This window comes from Pocillopora damicornis, chromosome 10 (genome assembly GCF_964200805.1).
Source record: "Pocillopora damicornis chromosome 10, jaPocDami1.2, whole genome shotgun sequence".
Lineage (NCBI taxonomy): Eukaryota > Metazoa > Cnidaria > Anthozoa > Scleractinia > Pocilloporidae > Pocillopora > Pocillopora damicornis.
The window spans coordinates 7303657-7322671 of record NC_142679.1 but is presented as its reverse complement, the minus strand read 5'-3'; the positions used below and the strand labels follow the sequence as shown (position 1 = coordinate 7322671).

The 19015-nt window shown below is 36.4% G+C and overlaps 2 protein-coding genes across 3 annotated transcripts; one reads left to right on the top strand and one right to left on the bottom strand.

The window, feature by feature from the left end:
* The first annotated feature begins 1346 nt into the window (after positions 1-1346).
* LOC113673121 (uncharacterized) lies at positions 1347-7600 on the top strand. 2 transcript variants are annotated; one of them, XM_027189487.2, is made up of 7 exons: positions 1347-1522; positions 2215-2327; positions 3134-3194; positions 3970-4087; positions 4522-5446; positions 6027-6101; positions 6801-7600. In XM_027189487.2, the coding sequence occupies exons 2-7, from the start codon at positions 2320-2322 to the stop codon at positions 6898-6900; spliced, it is 1287 nt and encodes a 428-aa protein (XP_027045288.2). In that variant the 5' UTR covers positions 1347-1522; positions 2215-2319; the 3' UTR covers positions 6901-7600. The 2 variants fall into 2 exon arrangements, with proteins under 2 accessions (XP_027045288.2, XP_027045289.2); XM_027189488.2 differs by lacking the exon at positions 2215-2327.
* Positions 7601-9040: 1440 nt separating this feature from the next.
* On the bottom strand, positions 9041-18366 carry LOC113673125 (protein lin-7 homolog C). Its single transcript, XM_027189491.2, has 11 exons — positions 18182-18366; positions 17439-17480; positions 17256-17332; positions 16770-16841; positions 15213-15278; positions 12010-12104; positions 11480-11528; positions 10834-10888; positions 10699-10734; positions 10331-10385; positions 9041-9403 (listed from the first exon to the last, which is right to left on the bottom strand). Coding segments are annotated over exons 1-11 (582 nt in total). The 5' UTR covers positions 18216-18366; the 3' UTR covers positions 9041-9402.
* Between the last annotated feature and the right edge of the window lie 649 nt (positions 18367-19015).

The window sequence follows — 19015 nt, the reverse complement described above, 5'->3', positions numbered from 1 at the left end:
ACATTTTGGTAAAATACTTATCGCGGCCATGTGCGGCGAAACATCAAATAATTGCTTTGGTGATAAACCTTTCTTCCGTTAAGAAGAATGCCATTTTGAACACAATGATTTCAAAGAAAAGGATGAGTCCTAATGATTTCTTTGATCAAGAGAAAAACTGCCGAGTTAGTGACAGGTGAATGTTGTGCAAAGTTTACTCTTGGAATGCTTAAAGACATTTATGAAGTCAGTCCTCTTCGCTTCCCGTGAGTTTGGTCGTGTTCTACTTTTGCAAAAGCCTTAATTTATCTCTCGCTCCTGGGTAAAGTTGACAAACACAGGATCATAAATAAACCAACACATCAAATTACATATATTTTGCTCGCTAAACTGATCTTAGCGGCAGCGACGACGTGTAAATTTCTATTGACCTCGTCGCTTAGCAAATCGAGATGGCTTCTAATGTAAGCTTACAACCTCGCCAGTAAATGTAAATTTCTGATAATTGGTTTTATAACCCTTTAAAAAATGTAGTGCGTAAGCGAAACGATCAAGGATAAAGTCTCCAACGTCGGTTAAAAACTTTTTTTTAACACAACAAACTACGCACTTTCTTCGGCTGTAAGTTCTGAGATTTCCTTCCAAGTCAGTGATGTTGTTAGAATGCCTTACGCTGCAAGAGTTTTTATCACGCTATTAGGCTGCTCACTAGCTCACTATTTTTATATATTGTTCGAAATAAAAAAGGAAATAGCGGAGGAAAGATCTGGACACAGAACAGTTTTGCCGATCGACTTTAAGTCTAACGAGAAGTGTTTGGGCTGGGAAGTTAAACTTAAATCTTCACAGGGTATCAAATTTTTGACAAACATCTTGTTATTCTACTACAATTTTTTTATCTTCATCCAAACGCATCTGTTCGCTTTGACAAGCTGTTTGGTCGTGTGCTAAGTCGAAATCTAAGTTCATCTCTTTCATTCTTTTTTTCCTTGCGTCCCCGGAATACCTTGAACTTTAGAATTTTCTCTGTATCTATGAAGCTTCGAGGGTAAACACGATTTAATCATTTATTGGATTATATTTTGAAAATCAGCTTTAGTCTTGGATAGAGGTCAGCAGAGTCTTAGACAAACTCTCCGGCCCTCCCAACAATTCAGCGGCATTAAAAGGAAGTGACCCGAGTTTTAAACTTCACATTAGATAAAAAAAAAAACTTATTGAAACAAAATTGTTCTCATTACAATTTTTTCGCTCGAATGTTTCCTAATCATAACGGATAACGGATTTATGTTCCCGCCTAAGGGCAGAACAAGGTAAGCCTCGTCCTCGTGTGGGTCGCAAAGCATATCGGGAATCGCACCCAAACCGAGTAAACTGGGGTCTAGTAAGTTAGCTGCTATACTTTGGCTTCTTCCTCTTTCAGGGTTATGTAGTTGGAAGCACCAATACTTAAATATTTTCTCAATCTGAACAACACAGACTACAAGGTGATATAAACAAGATAGATAAGAGCTGTAAACTGAAGGACTTCGGCAAAGAACAGGTAAGAGACATTGTAAGACAGGGTCTTACAATTTTCTGTTATTTTCCATATCATACTGGCATATCGTAAATTTCTCTACTAGTTCTTATAATAGGGAATTTACACGTAGGCAATAGGACATCGATATTGTTTCCTAGAAGGGATGAGAAGAATATTAGCACTTTTAAAAGGTGCCATATGCGGTCCATATTCCGTAAACTCTTATAACATTTTTACCAGTATGTCTACGTGTTTGATTTCGAAATTTCTCAAAAAGAAATGATTTTAGCCAGAAAGTTAAAAGTGAGTCTCTTAATTGAAAATGCATCCCGAACAGATTCTTACATACTTGTATCATCCACTACTGGCCTTTCATTTTGTCTGCCAGTCGGGACATAAGAAATTGAATTATTATACAGAGTTAGTTTTGTGTTCCCAAGATTTTAATCGTTTCTGTCGAACGAAGGCAGTGCTAGAGTTTCACTTTTTTGATGCTGCTCCATTAAGTACAGTATAAAGTCAGGAAAATTTGTTATAAATTTAGATATGAAAATTAATGAGAGGGTTATGAAATAAGTAAACCCTTTCTGGCTTGCTGGTATGTCAGCTGATAATATCCCTGGCTGAGAGATTGTCTGTAGAATTTCACATTTGCCCTAGAAGCTTTGCTTCTTGGCCAAATATCACGTTTTTTAATAATTTTTCCACCACAGACATTATCAGGCAACATACCAGTTTATTTACTACAGAACAGCCTCCTTCTACCAAATGTCAGCCAAAAAACTACTCACATACAACTCTTAGGCTGTGGACAGGTTATGGACAGGTTGGCAGTTGTTTGTTACAAAAATTGAAATTGTACTTTATAGCAATATACCCTAGAATTAATGGCTACAACAAAACTTTGACCGTACACTATATTAGTTCTTAATAATTGGATTTACTCTGCATACATTGAATCACTGTTAAGTGAATTGAACAGCTTCATTCCTGCTAGGATCTCTTGAAAGACAAAGCATGTCAAATTGTCTTGCAATGCTTAGCAAACCTTTATTTATACATTTAAGTAGATAACTTTTCCAATATAGAGGACAGTTTGAAAAACTAAAATTTTGGTAACTTTTGAGAATGCTGGTGCTAAATTTGGCTGGAACTTGAAAGAATACATCTTCCCTTCCTATGTGGCATCTATGTCTGCTGAAGTTTGGATGATTAATAAGGCAATTTGATCATACTGTTATCAACAATTCACTGACAGATCATAGGCATATTACTGACTGACAGCCAACAAGTGTAATGAAAACTGTTGGTTGTCAGTTGGTAGACTGTTGACTGACTGTTGGCTAACTGCTGGTTGATTGTTGGCTAACAGTTGGCCATTAGTTCCCAAACAGGTTTTTACAGCAAGGTTTTCTTCACAATTACTCTCAGGTGATTGTTGGAAAAATTGAAAACAGACTCCCCAAAGTGATTGACATCAATCACTTACCTGGTTAAGTATTTAAAAGCACATATTATGAAATATTTGTTTGTCTATGTTCACATTTCTCCCAACAGCTATAAGATAATCACTTATAGTAGTAGTTTTAACTTTGTGAGATTAACTTTGTGAATTATTTTCCTTCACTAAAGCATGGATTTCAAACAACTGATGAACTTGGCCTCTCAAAATAAAAGTCGTGCAGAAAAGCAGGTAGTACATAATATGAAATTTATTTTATGAGTAAAAATTAGTTTAGCTATATCAGTAACTCACTCAAAGAGATACACTGTGGTAGTTCTTTCATAGTATGCACTATGAGAGAAAAAGGTGTATGAGCTAAATAGAACTGCAAAGCTCTTACCAGTTTTAGCATTTCAGACTTAATCATAGCAATAAATAATGTACAGTAAGGGCAGGGAAAATTACTCTCATTTGTTTGTTGCTGTCCTTGTCTTAAAACATGTCTGTGGTTGGTCACCCAAGTCAGAGATGACCTGTAGACTGGAGTTTAGAATATTCTTATCTCTAAGTCATCATTTCTGTGTTTATTTACTTCTTATGTATTCATGGGCAATATTTACACAGGCTGGCCTGTTCAGCTTAAAATTGGTTTAAATAGGGGCCTGTATAAACAATTTAGTCTAGACCACAGTGCACAGAAGCTGCATTCCCTACTCTTTGTAAGAAGTGGCTGGGTTTTTGAATGTCCCCTGCTAACCAGTACAGAAAAGATGTAGGAGACAATGCCAATGTTTTATTATCCTTATCCAAGAATACTAAAATGTCTAACCAATTGCAGCCATCATAGCAAAGGTAGCACATTCCCTGAGTGTTGGCTGGTCTGGGGCTTGAACCTTCAACCTTTTACACTGCAATCTGGTGCTCTACAATATAAGCTTACTAAGTAGTGGCTAACCATTTCTGTTACTTTGTGAAACATCCATTCATTGAACATTCATTGTTTAAAATTGTATTGAATAAATAGAAAGACACAAAAGAAGTGATACCCAGGCATTCTAATGGTGGATCAAAAGAAGGTGTCTCACAAGCTGCTGTTCAAGCTTTTCTTGCAAAGAGAGAGATGGAGAAAAAAAAGAAGGCAGGTAGGAATGCTGATTGATACTGGCTTTTAAAAGTTCATCAAGTAACAGGGAACAAAACAATAAAATACCTTAGAGGTATTTGGGGTGTGAGGGTGAGGATAAACTATAAGGAGACCATGTTCCATCATTGGGGAGCAGGATACACTCAAAGTTACTTTTCGTGACATAGTCCAGAATAACAGTTAGCAGTAGACTTCCGTCTCCTACTTCTTCTCTGTACTGGAAGAGGTTTACTCCACATTTCAGGTTTTAAACTGTGTGATTTCAGGGTTTATTCTTGGTTAATATTTTTGGTTGGTTGGGTGAAAGAAGTTGACTTCATCAACTGAGTTGATAGAACCAAATTGTCTTGTTATACTCTCCCAGCAACACAGCACTACATTTTGTTTTAGAAACTTACCCCCCTTAATTAATTTTTTTCTTTTTTTATTTAGCTGAGGAAGAGGCAGCAAGACGAGCAAGGATTGAGGAACGTTTAGCCCAGTCCCTAGGTGTTAAAAGAACAGAGTCTTCAAAAGTTACTAAGGGTGGAGTATCATCACAGGAAGGACAAAAAAAACCATCAAAGACAGATGTGATAAATGGAAAACAATCAACCAGAATGTTGAATGAAAAACAAAAAAACTCAGATCAAAGAGCATCTAAAAAGCTCCAGGTTTCATCTTCAAAGAACACTGATCGCGACAGAACTAGACCATCTCGGGAAGCTGATGGCAAAAATGGTGTTACAAAGTCAAAGTCATCTTCTGCAAAGAAAGGTGCACCTCTTAGTTTTAAAGATTTATTGGCTGCTGCTGAGCGCAATAAGAACGGGAGTTCCCTTTTAAAATCATCAGTACAAAATGTTAGCAGTGCAAAGAAAAAGGAAAGTGACAAGGAAAGCAATCATGTCAAAAAGGAAAGTTTAGAAGACAAATTTACCAATCCAGTACAGGATAAGAGAACAAAGCACCCAAAAACAGTTCCAACTAGGGATTCTAAGACATCATCAAAACTGGCTACAAATGATAGCAGGGTCAAAGCTAAACCATCATCTTCAACACAGAGTTTGAGAATGAAAGAAAAGCAGGACTCAAAGCAATCTTTAGGGTTATTGAGCAGAAGTAAAGAGCATCTGGTCAGTAAAAAAAACTCTACAATTGCACCAATACCAAGTAACTCAAAACATATTAGTCCAAGTGTGGAAAGACAGTTAGTGAAAGAAAGACAACTTTACCGTCAAAAGGAAAGAATGCTGCTAAAAAGGAAAAGGAATCCTTATATGGATGAGATGGATGATTTCATTGATGATGAAGATGTCGATGACCCTGCTGATGTCTCTAAGTATATAAAGGAAATTTTTGGTTATGACAGATCAAGGTTTGTATCTCTTTTACAGACTGATTTACACCTTACCATCAGTATCCATATTCTCCACTCTCTTGCAGTTATATTTCCTTTAGTACTGACCAGGAGAATTTCTTTAACTATCAAGAGCTACTTAAATTAGTTGATGATCATTTCCTTTATTCTTGTGACCTTCATGTGTCATTCAGAGATGGTAGAGTGAGGAGGAACTGGATGCTAGGGTTAAATTACAACAGACATTTATATCAACTGACTAATGTTGTCAAGGTGGCAGCATCTAGGGCATTCATATCTATCACAAGTGATAGCTTTGCAACAGTGTCATCTAGAACATTAGCAGTCATAAGCGTGGTGGATCTGTATGTGACATATATTTTAGAAACAGGCAACTGCGGACAATCTAGTTTGCAGAATACAACTTTATTTTTATGAAATTTAAACTAACCAACTACCCTAAGATTTTTTTCATGAAGCCTTTCAGTGAATGATAATAAGTTATTGTACCAGTGCTCAGACAGTCTAGTCAAAGACCCGCTATCCAAAAGTCTAGATATTCTAATTGTAACTTGCTTGAATGTAATCTTTCCCGCAGATTCAATGACGAAGATGATGATTTGTCTTATATGGAAAGCAGTTATTCACAAATAGAAAAGGAAGAACATAAGAGGTAAACATAGGAGATTGTTGCAATCATAAACTCTCATCGTGGGAGTTATTGTTAATGTGATATTCCCTGATTAAAGAAGTTAAATTCTGGACACATTGTTAGGGGAAGGGCAGTATGGGAAAGAGTTGTTTCGGGAGGACAAGGGAACTGAGAGTTGTTACTCCCACTGTATGCAGCTTTTGTTTTTTAGCTGCTGGTCTGTTTCTGGTTTAACCATCTTGTTACATCACCAGTTATATTTAGGACTGTAAGCAAACCATGACTGCTATGGTGGAGAATGCAGAAAAGCTAAAAATCTAAAGAGAAGAAGAATATCTCCTTTCTTGGACATCTCTAAGCCATCCTCTGCAAAACAACAATGTGAAATCACCAAAATTTGCACAGTATAAGAATGGAGACCACTACAAAAATTTCTTTAAGTTTCCATTTTGAACTCAATGCTGCTCATGTACCATTTGCAAAATTCTTACAGAAAATTGAAATATTTTTTTTATCAACATCCTCTTCTAGGTTGTCGTCCTTACTGTTTAAGGTCCCTTATTTGTCTAGCCTCCCAGCACCTTTAAAATTGCATCTCTTTTTTTGCATCCTTTTTTTTCCTGAAGGCCATTTGACCTTTATCTTTGTTTGGTTGAATGATGCATCTTTCATGGGTTGTTAAAAATCTCATGTAAATGTTTCTGTTTCTTGTTTCACCAGTGCCAAGATAGCTCGCCTGGAAGATGAAATTGAGCAGTTGAAGGAATTGGCAGAGCTAAAGGAAATGAGAGATAAACTCAAGAAGAAATCAAAGAAATAAAATTAGTTGAAGAGTGTGGAAACTAGTTTTTTTGTCATTTTATTAGGGCTAGGCAGACGAGAAGTCTAGTTACCAGGCAACTACAGAAAGACATAACTAAACTCTTATGCAGACTAATTTTCTTTAGGAGGGATCGACAACTTTCTTCCCTACTGGTGTGTTAGACAAAGATACATTACTAGTCATTCTTACATGGGGAATGGTCTTCTTGATAAAATTATGTGGCAATGTGTTGTTAACTGCTTGAAAAGTCTTGTGTTGGATTTTCTGGAAGTTTTCTACCAAGTTTTCAAACAGCATGAAATAATCACTGTTAAGTACAAACATCTTTCGAGAAGAACATATTTTCCCAAAAGAAGGAACTTTAATTTACATTAGAGCAAATTGTATTCAGAGAAATTGAAAAAGTTAACAAGTCAGGAAAGGCTTGTTGCTCTCTTCAGAGGTGGAGGATAAAGTTCAGAATTTAATGACAAGATATTTTATCTAATAGACTTTTTTTAATTTTACTTACCTATACAGAAGATATCTTGAAATCCAGGAGTTTAAGATAGGTTACAAATATTGTAATTCAGGCTACCCAAAATAATGCCCTTAGTTATCAACATGTGTAGTTAACCTACAGATGCATTATTAGATAATCCACTAGTTGTCAAATTTCAAACAGCCAAGGTTAAATTAAACTTGACTTTGGTATTGATATCAGTGTGGTGTTGTTTTGGTTGGGAAAGCATGCTATGGTATTTAAAGGCCTTTTCTCAAGAGAGGTACAAAAGTACATAAATCTGGCCCCAGTTATTCAAAGGTTGGATAACACTATCCTCTGGATAAATCTCTATCCAGTGGATAACACTAAACGTTTTCCTCTCACTTGTCTGCTGAATAGCGATTTATCCGTTGGATAGCATTATCCGCCCTATATACAACTAGGCCCTGTGTATTTAGCTTCTTGGGCCTTTCTGTAGGAGGTTTAAAAGAAGACACTCACTTTATTTCTTCAAGAAAACTGTTTTAGCCTGTACAAAGGAAAGTGGCTGACAATGGCTAGTCTTCCACATTACATACAAATTAAATATTCACTGGTGAAATGTTTTTCTTTTATTATAATTTAGTTTTTCTTTTAATATTAGTTTGAAGGTTAATTGGTTGAGGCCTTCATAGGTTACTTCATGGAGCAATTCCTAAGAGGTGTTTTATCAACCAAGTTGAAAGTGCAAACTCACCACCATGAAGAGTTTGTAAAGCTGGTGTTCCAAGCATTAACTCTTTTTCTGAGCACTCAGATTTATGCTATTGGCTCCTAAGGGAGCTTGTAGACCCAGTTTTTGGTGTCACTCCTATTGTTGTTTCACTGCACAGTTAACCTGGGAGGTCTAGAGTCTCTAAAATACTCCAACACTTAATACAGTTACGAAAACAAAAACATGACTTTCAAAACATTTTATTTCATCATTTACTTGTGGTTGAGTTTTTGGCTGGAAAAGAACAACAGTGGTACCATGTTAATATGGTCACAAGTAGGCCTAAATAAATAGGTTGTAAATGGCCATATCACTAGGGCAGGGTCAAATTTCATGAGCTTAGGGCCATATTGAAAAAGGCATGGCATTCACACCAGCTGAAAATCTGTTCTCTTAACTGAACAACCAGAATAATGTAGATACGCAAACAGTAATTTTAGAAAATACTTGAAACTTCAGAGAATAAGTGTAACACCTTTGAGAATCTGCCATTAACTGCCACAGATGCATTTCAAGTGTATGGTAGCCTTCTCATGTGACATTAAGAAAACTCTTTATTTGAGATATACAGGCCTCTTGGTTTCCTAGTGGTAGTGGCCATACTTACAGGGTGAAATGATAAAGGATGACAAAATGTGGCTGTTGGCTGTATGAAAGGGTGACCACATTAACAAGGAGTTATTAAACAAAAATTTATTGCTGTTTTTGCAGGGCCAGAGAAAAGTAGCTGTAATAACAAGGTGACTGTATTTAAACCAAAGTCACCATGAGGCAGGGTTCCACTGTAGTATGGTTTTGAAGATGTTGGTATAAACAGAACCCATAAGCTCCTTGATTAGATCAATCCACCTTCCCAATATAACTTAAGTTCTTAAAGAAAACAGAGAAGAAGACACAAATTTCAAAAATTGACTATAAGTTTACTGGTTTTGAATTACAGAGTTAGCAGTGTCCTTTGCCAACAATGCCTACAAAGTTGTTGATTACTATATAATTCAAGCAAAAGCCAGCACTAAATTTGCAAAATTTCTTGAGAAATTCTGTTTTGAAGTACAAATAATTCCACTAAAATACTAGGAGGATAAAAAGAAATAAAAACCGACAAATAAACTGTCTCTTCACAATGACAAAAATGCTTTGTAAATGAAAACACTGTTAAGAGTATTGGAGTACATGGCTGTCATGTACAATGCTGTCTGTTCCTCGAGTTGGTCAGACTAACTCTTGCTTCAAGGAATTTTAACATCTCCACCCTCACAAATCTGAAACAGAAAATGGCAAAGTATTCAAAACAAAGGTGTTTTGACTTGATCTCATGCAGTTAATTTGTAAGAAAAATGACAAAACAAGACTGCAAGTTGTAAAGCACAACTCAGCAAGTGGAACACTTAGGTGTAAGTGATTGCAAAGGACATGAAGTTGACATAGCTGGAAAATCTGCCATTGTGAATTTAAAACAATACTTCATACATGAAACCTCCACTAGATAAAAAGTAAATTTAGCATTGAATGATCCTTTGCATTCCCTAAAGTATTTTATGGGTTGCCATGACAATATGTCAGCCTATACCCATGTCTCCTTTTACCTAAAGCTAGACAATGTGTGTGACAAGTTTTGTCCAGACTCCATGCAGGAGTGATAGTTCCTGAAATCATTTCAGCTCTTGATAGACATCAAGGAATATTCAGTAAATTATTTTAGGAAGACCCAACTCATGAAGAAAAAAAGGAACCCATAATTTAACACACACAAACATAGCAGTGCTCTAAGAAGAATTAATGGAAAACTGAGGGCTCTAGTCTCAGAAATATGAGATACCCAGCTCTAAGCCCTTTAACTCCCATGATCTAATTGTTAATTCTCCCCTCTAGCTGCTACACATTTCCTTGCCAATTGGTAACCAAAATTTTGTGAGATCACAAGTCCTACCTGACAAGTTTGAGCATTCTCATTACCTTTTTGCTAGATGATGTATGTATATTATAGGGAGAAGTTGTATGTTGATTACTTCTGGGAATTAAGAGTTACAAGTGTTCATGAATGCAGAGTTAAAAATTTTTAAGATTGCTTAGAGACAAAACTTAGTTTTACGTAGCACAAAAGCCTGACCAAAACACAGTGTTTATAGACCTTTCAATTTTTAAAGACAGGTTTAAAACAAGGTGCATCATCTAATTTGATTACTAACCAGCGCCTACGAGACCCACGCTGTCTATCAAATTTGGCCTCCATTTCCTCCAGCACTGAAAAACCAAATTAATCACAAGAGTTTCACTTGAATATATTATTCACTAGCTTCAAAGATGAAATCACTCATTCACATTTGAGGGGGAAACTTCAACACACTTAAAAAGTTACAATGGGGCTATACAGTCATGTGTTTGTTGTCATCCTAGAAAGTATCATAGACTTGGAATCAATTTAGTTGACCTAATGAGTTAGTTTCTGTTTAATTTTGCTCTTGGTTGTTGTCTTTGAAACCAGTTCTATTTCATAGTTGCTACATTCACAAATGAAGCAAAGACAACGAAAAAAAAAAATTTTCAAACCACTCACGTTTTGGTGTATACTTCACAACTAGACAGACACTTCCTATGGAACAATGGAAAAAAAAATTTATTTACATAAAAAGAATGCTTTCATTCGCTTTCACTCTTCAAGCTTTTTGTGCCAGAGTTTTATTCAACCTACCTTCAGCTGCTTTCAAAAGGTCAACAGCTTTCTCATGATTTTCTCCTTCAACACTCTGAAAAATAACAAAGTTAAGTCAAGCTCATTAATCCAGTGCCAATATATAAATTCCATGTCAACTTTTGGCTAAAGATAGATTGTGATCTCTGATTCACGAATCATCTCATATACTAATGTTTTTGTGTAAGACTCACTGCATAACAGTGAATGGATTAACAAACCCCAATAAATCATCTCACTAACTTGCTTATTGAGTAAGGTTTTAAACAATGACAATGGTGAAGGAAAAAAATGACAAGGACAGCAATAACTATCTATTTCATCCAAGAGAGGTACTAAATTTAACACTTTTACCCCCAAGATTGCATTAGAAATTCTCCTTACTGTCTGCCATTTAATTCATACCACATAAGTTCAGAGAATTGGGTATTGGATCAACTTATAATCCCCTGATTTATATTTTTCTTCTTCTCATCACTTGCCTGCTGGATATTGTATCAATTTTGTAACGAGAAATTCTATCTAGGTCACTCATGCCAGTTAGAGGATTAAATATCAATACTGAATTTCCAGTGACTCACTTCCACTCGACAGGTTATAAAAGAAAGGCTTTTGGTAGTAACAAACAATCGAAAAATTTTCTCACCACTCCATTGACTGAGAGCAACTGATCCCCACGCTTCAAGCTACCATTCCTACAATGATATAACAAGAATTATCTCTCTTTAAATTCCATTATGTGTACCTTGTTTGGGATGGGAACATTGAGAATGGAGGGAAAACAGCTAACCAAACCAAGAGTATTTCAACAATTTAAAACAACCCAGTTTGAAAATTTCAACCCAGTTTAAAAAATTTTAACCTAGTTTAGAAATTTTAAGCTAGTTTGAAAAAAATTAAACTGGTTCAAAAAAAATGAAACCAAAAAAATAATTTGAACCATAACAAATGCAAAGAGATGGAATTATTCATACCAAACAACCCTCAATTTGTCTATCTATTCTGATAAAGGGCTGATGCTCAAAACATCAGTTAAGAAACTCTTTACTGTGCCTACTTCATATCAACTCAGTTGGTGACCAAATTATCTAGTAACACCCCCCCCCAACCCAGCACCACGAGTTGACGAGTTGAACACTTCCCAATCAAGAGGGTTTTAAGAAGTTATCAACACACCTGTCAGCCACACCACCTGGGATAATACGAGAGATATAAATGGGAGAATTCTGTTCTCTCCCACCCATCACATTAAAGCCAAGCCCTTCTTCATTCTGAAAGGAAACATGCAGCATCAACAGAACATTACTATAAAATATTATATAATAAGCTCAGTTATGCATGCATTCTGATGATGTCATTATTTAAACTTTTTTTAATTCTTTATTATATAAAACAAATAGATTCCACGTTGCCATGCGTCTGTTCAGTAATAGATCACAGAGGACATCAAAATGCGGTAAGAACATCAGTGGCACACTATGCTGCGGCTCACGTGCCACTTTTTAGTTCTTACCACATTTTGACATCCTCTGCGATCTATTACTGAACAGACGCACGGCAACTTGGAATCTATTTGTTAATTGGAACACAAATAAACATGTCAGTTGGATATTGAAAAAGTGGAAATATTTCTGAATTCACCAAATTACAATCATGCCATTGAGCACAGGAAGATCTTGCTGAACCAAAACCACTGATGAAATATTTTCCTTGTAACCTTACAATTTAGGCTTCTTAACCCTTTACACCCTAACATCAGTCTGCAAGTTCTCCATTCTGTTCTCTATACATTTCCCATGGTAGTCAGAAGGAGAATTTGGCTAACAATCAAGAGCTTTTTGGGTTTTAGTCATTTCCTTTATTCTCATGACCTTGATGTTTAATTAACCCTCTCACTCCCAAGGGTGCCTATCTAGGTAAATGCCCTAATTGCCCATGGGGTTCGGGTATCATGGTGACTACTGAAAGGCAAATTTGAGGTGCCATACAACTATAGCAAAATAGTGAGTGAACCAGGCAATTTTAGACTCACCAATGCAGAGAAAGTTTATTCTACAGAGATTGAAGTTTTCATTTAAGATGGGTAACATCTTCAATATGAGAAAATAAGCTGACAAAACAAACCTCAAAATCATGCAACACGCAAAACTGTTCATCACACCATTTTGATTTAATGAATGAAAGCATATATGTTGTTTCACAAGGTAATTTCTCGATATAAGGTAGGTAAAGCAAAAATATTTTACGGAAATATTTACAGCGAAAATTATAAATTTCAAAAGAACACAAACAAAATTACTGGTATGTCTTCTAAAGTGTTTTTTTTAACCGAGACAAAAGAGCGTTCATTGTTCGAGACGTTTGAATTTCGCGCCACGTCAGGCTTCGGTGTTATGATTTTTGAAACAGTCCAAGCAGAACCTCTCGCCACATGAATCGCATCCCATTCGACAGAACGTTGTCTTTTTTCTTTTCAAGCATCTCTTGCACCTTCCCTTGCTCATTTTTACGGGCCAATGTCCAGTCTGAACAGTTCCTTCTTGAACGGCATGTTGACGGGATGAGAAGTCGCCGATCAGCATCTTCACCATTTCGATGCGAAACTGAAGTTGCGTGAAGTTCGGATGGTTATCCGCAATTTGCATTAAAATATGTGCATTCACAATGCTTACATCTAGACAAAACCACAACAGATACCGCCACCATTTATTTGCTCGTCTTGAAGTATCGTAATATTGCCGCATCTGATCGCTATGATCTACTCCTCCCATGTACTGGTTGTAGAGTTTTACCACTGGGAGAGAAGGAACTTCGATGTAAGTTCCATCCTTCTGCTTTCCGCGAACAGTTTCGTTTCCCCTTGCATTGCATTGAGTACTTATGAAAGCCACGGCTTTTTTGTCTTTCCAAACGGATGCGACAATGTTCCCTTTCCGACGAAAGAGAGATTCGCCACGACGGAGCGCTTTCACCTCGGGCTTCTTAGCTTTTAAATCTTTGGGAAAGTCAGTTCTATTGGCACGTGTTGTTCCACAAAGATAGAGTTTGTTGGACAGTAAATCTTCAGCCAGTCGAACTGAAGTGAAAAAATTATCACAAAAGATGTGATAATTTTTCCCCTTCAGATCGTTGACAAGGTCGCAAACAACACGATGTCCAAGACCGTGTTCAGGCTGGCCACCATCTTTTTTGCCTGTGTAGACTTGCATGGCGCTCACAAAACCATTCGTTGCATCAGCACGCACCCATACTTTAATGCCCCGTTTCACGGGCTTCATGGGCATGTACTGTTTGAAGCCAAGTCTTCCTTTGTACTTGACCATTCCTTCATCAATTGATACAAACTTTGATGGGCGATATTCTTCGTGGAATGTGTTGGCTAGTCTATCCAACAAAGGACGCACTTTGAAGAGCTTGTCATAGGCAGGGTTATCTCGCGGTAACATGTTTAAACGATTGTTTAAACAAAGATATTGTCGAATCTTCTCAAAGCGATTCCTCGGCATTACTTTTTGAATGGTTGGAACACCAATAAAGTTGTCTTTCGACCAGTACATTCTTGTTTCCGGCAAGGACTTTATTCCAAACAAAACATTCAACGCGAAGAATGCACGCATTTCTTCGCATGTTGTTGGGTGCCACCTCGGGTCTGGTTTCGTTTGAATGCACTGTTCGGCATGACGGTTGGTTTCCTCCACAATTTTTTCGAACAGATCTTCTGGCCAAAGAAGGAGAAAGAAATCCAAAGCTGTTCCATCTTCTGGAACTCGTGAAGTCGGACCAGTGCGTTCGACAAATTCTTCAACATGGACAGGCGAGTTATCTATCGTCCAGCGTTCGTCGATATCCTCTTCGCTTTCGCTCTCACTGCTGCTCTCGCTTTCGCTCTCAGAAACTGAAATATCAGATTCATCGCTTAATTGCCTTCGCAAAGCTCTTGCCCTTTCTACTTCTTCAGTTTCGAAGCCTAAAAATTCATCTCCTTCAGAATCGGACGCCATAATAACGCAAGGTTACGGAAATTCGCTTACTCACTTTCGATGGTCGATTGTGAAAAATATTTCTATAGGAACCTACCTCGTGTTTTGTGTCAAACGAAACATAAGGATATCTCCTATTGGCTAAAAGACAAAGAAGGGCTTTTTCTCATTTATATCACACGTTAGGATTGGTTAATACAAATGCATTTTCAGAGTGCCATATGGCACTCTTGGGAAAACGTGACGGTCACGCCAAAGTGCCATATGGCACTCTTGGGAGTGAAAGGGTTAAAGAGTGGTACTGTTGGGAGAAATTTGATGCTTATTACTCTCAGGGGTTAAAGGGTTAAATAATTTCTATTGTATTACTGTTACATTTATTGTAATGTTTCTGCTTACCTTGGGAAGTTCAACCACACGGGGATGTGCGTGACCTTCACTTGCAGCAAAAGCAGCAATCGTGGCCTACAAATAAACACCACTGCATTCAAAATTTGCTAAGAAGAAGTTTGATAAAGTTGACAACAGAAAATATGTTGACAAAATGTTGAAGTGAAGGATTTAATCATGTGATTGTATGAAAAAAAAAACTAATATATACTTCACAATAATTCATAAGTTATTAATTATGCGAGTCCTCATGCTGACATGAACTTAAAATGCCAAAACAGCCAACATCCTGATGGTATTTTCAATTTTTTAGTAAAGTTGACCACAACAGTTTCACTTCTTCTAACATGTTCTCTTACATACTTTATACATACATATACTTTATTTATGCTCAAAATTCACAGTGTAGCTGTAGAGCTAATTTCTTTGAGAAAATAAGCTAAAATAAAACAAAATATGCTATATTACAATTCCAATATTATTAAAAAATAAACCATATACAACATTATGTATGCAGAGGGACATATAACTTGTAGATCTACTGTGGAAAAGCTTCATATCTGAGGATCTCCTGCTTGAATTCTTGAAAATTTAATGTTTTGTAAGTGTCTGGGAGAGAGTTCTATATTTTGCTAGCTAAGTATGAAAAGAATGCAGACCATAAGTCTTTGTTTTTGGGTTGGGAAGATTTCTGCACAAATTGTAGGATGAAGAGCATATGGTGAACATATCTTTTAAATAACCCGGATAATTTGTAAAGAGCAGACTCTAATATAATGTGATCATGAAGTTCTGGAGGCGTCTGATGAACAGAGATTTTACGTTAACTTTGCTCGGTAAAATGTCATATGGAAAGCTGTAGTCCTGTAGTATAAACCTAAAAATGCACTTATTTAGATTATCTACTTTGTCGGCATTGCATGTACCACAGAAAGGCCAAACAGAAGAACAGCAGTAAAATGCGGCAAAATAAAGGCTTTATAAATCTTCAATAGCATCTCCTTATTAATAAGTTTCCGAAATCTAAGCATTACATTAAATTGATTATTTATTTTCTTATAGATAACTGATATGTGATTATCAAAAGAGAGCCTATTATCTACTGTCATCCCAAATATATCTATTGACTTATTTACTGGGAAACAAAAATTGTGCTCAGTTTCTCCCAGGATTAGAGCTTGGTGCTTTTTCTTGTTAACAATCATATCATTGTTTTTATACCACTGATTTGTGACATTAACTTCTTGACAAATGCATTCTTCCAGTGCAAGTGGTCTAGGTTAGATAAATAAATCTGATGGTTGTCTGCATATGCATTTAGTTTTGCAAACAGGTAAGAAGAAGAAGTTTTGCAGACAAGTAAGGTAAGAAGAAGAGAAAAGCTTATCAGCAACAGGGTAATATGTTGCTCTATCACTTAATTCTCCTAACTAATTCACAAGGAACTGTATGGCAGTAAGAAGTGAGAAATATTCATTGGATTTTGGGACCTGAAAGGTTGAATAGCTAAGGTTGGGAAGAGAACTCAAGGAAATTAAAAAAAAAAGATGTAGCATGTTTAATCACCTTAGCTGTGGCCTGAGCTCTCACTTCAGGATTGCCTTGGATTTCAACAGTCTCATAAACATGTTCATACACCTGAAAACACAATAAAGGAAGGTAAATTGTCATTGAAATAGTATATGTCTATACATGCTTATTGGAAACTGCCTTATCAGGAGTTGAATTTCAACATGACATGGCCTGCTGCTAACACTTGCTAAATTCTTGGGAACAAAAGATTTTACCACAATGGGAGGTAATTTTGCAATCTAACTGGCCAATTTGCCATTGCCAATTAAAGTACAGAGCTGCTCACGTTTATGTGTTACACTATGGTTGTGCACTGAAAGAATCGTTTTATTTGACTTCTATATTGCCAGAAAAAAACAAATCAGCAGTGGTTTAGCATGGTCTGTCCTCTTATCAACAACAACATTCATTACCACAGTGGTCAAAATTTTTTGTGGACTCACTTAACTGAGCATAGTGAGTCCACAACATTTGGCTTACCTCACGGATGGCATTACAAAATTCACTCTGAAGAACTTTTTGCAAAGCTTCAAGTTTCTTTGGAGGAATATCACCACCTGGAACACAATGATTTTAGTAACAGAGTAAATAGTATTACACACCATAACACATGTTTTACCACTATCAACAAAGCTGGTATTTACAAATAAAAATGTTACTTACTAGAGCGTAGCTTTTCAATCAGCTCAATGGCACGATTAACATCTACAGGTAGAGAAAAGAGCTCCTTAATTGGTTTTAAAACTTTTCTCAGCATAGATTTACACATGCTACATCATGGTTTTCCTTAAAATCATACAAGACCTGAAAAATTTACAGTTGACTAAATTGCGAATCTCTGCCCTGTAATATTTAGGCCTTAAAGAAAAACTAGTACAATTACGACGAAATTGCCTCCCCATATGATCAATTCATAAAGACTTTTCTATAGTGGGAAATACGCTCCACACCCATTTTAATGAACGATAGGCCAGTATAGACACAACCTATCAAAATATCTCAACTATACAGGCAAGCTCGTGACGGAAGGGCATACTAAGGACGACAATCCAGAGATGTTTTCAACAATAACAACACAAAGATTTCGAATTTTAGAGCGTTTTTCTCCTCAACGAAGCATAGAGTGAACCGCATTGGGATACATCATGGAAAAAGTACATTTTCTACTTATTCAAGTAAATCTAATACCACCAAATATAGTCGAAACACAAACCTTACGACTGCTATTGAAGTTATGAAATCGAAGGTTATAATAAGGCGAGCAAAAAAAAATAAATGGAATGTGTATTAAGATGGCATTCGATCTCAGTGCATAATACAGTTGCTCAAGCAAGATTCTGTTAAGTCAAGTCATCGTCTGAAATTGAAAATGGTTTTGCGTTAAGAAGTGTCCAAGAAATATTTACCTCGAGCTAACGTTAGAGGTTCATGAGCAGCCATCTTGAACGCGTCCTAATCTCGCGGTCACATGACATTTAAGGAAAATACTGAGTTTTAGTCTTCCTCGAGCAGTTGTCTCGTACAAAGAAAACTTCGATTTGAAAATAAGGGAACTGACATTATTACTTTTACTTGGAAAACATTAAACAATACCTAGGTTCGAAATCTGTCTAAGGGTGGTACGAAACTACTAACTTCTTTGAGGAATAGGTAATTGAAAAAAAAAGCCGTAGAAAATCACGGTAATAGCTAAAAACTAAACTGCTAAAACAGAAAATTGCTTTCATCGATTTAAGATGTATATATTCGTACAGGAGGCTAAGAAAACATATCGTGCTGCTTAAATAAACGAACTTTTACTTAATAAGTGTCGTTTGGACGTTCGAATGATCTCGAAAATTTATTTGTATAACCGTATTCCGTAAAAAAAAAAAAATTTCCAGGTGTTAGCAATTAGGTTTTTTAACACCGTAAATAAGAATCAACGTTTAGATTAGCTGAGGCTAAATTGGAAACGGTTCAGTATGCGTTTTGCTGGGTCCTAAGTTCGGTTAAAATTTATTTAAAATTTTTGGAAGAGAGAGATTTAACCCTTTAACTCCTAGGATCTCATTAGTAATTCTCGTTACTGTCTACCATATAGTTCTTGTGATGCTAGTTTGGAGAATTTGGTATTGAATCAATAATTTTCTTTATTCTCATCACTTGTCTGCTTGATATTGTATTGGTGTAGTGGGGAGAAATTCTGTCTCGGTCACTTATGGGAGTTTAAGGGTTAACTAAGTCGTCTCAACATTGTG

What these genes read in the sequence shown, in the direction of transcription:
- LOC113673121 (XM_027189487.2), top strand. An exon ending in AAAGTCGTGCAGAAAAGCAG is followed by an intron (nt 3,195 to 3,969) that starts GTAGTACATAAT and finishes TTGAATAAATAG; the next exon opens with AAAGACACAAAAGAAGTGAT. An exon ending in TTTGGTTATGACAGATCAAG is followed by an intron (nt 5,447 to 6,026) that starts GTTTGTATCTCT and finishes TCTTTCCCGCAG; the next exon opens with ATTCAATGACGAAGATGATG.
- LOC113673125 (XM_027189491.2), bottom strand. Translation starts at nt 18,215, where the DNA reads ATGGCTGCTCATGAACCTCTAACGTTAGCTCGAG. An exon ending in ACCTCTAACGTTAGCTCGAG is followed by an intron (nt 17,481 to 18,181) that starts GTAAATATTTCT and finishes CTCTACCTGTAG; the next exon opens with ATGTTAATCGTGCCATTGAG. An exon ending in CCTTTTGAAAGCAGCTGAAG is followed by an intron (nt 10,735 to 10,833) that starts GTAGGTTGAATA and finishes ATTGTTCCATAG; the next exon opens with GAAGTGTCTGTCTAGTTGTG.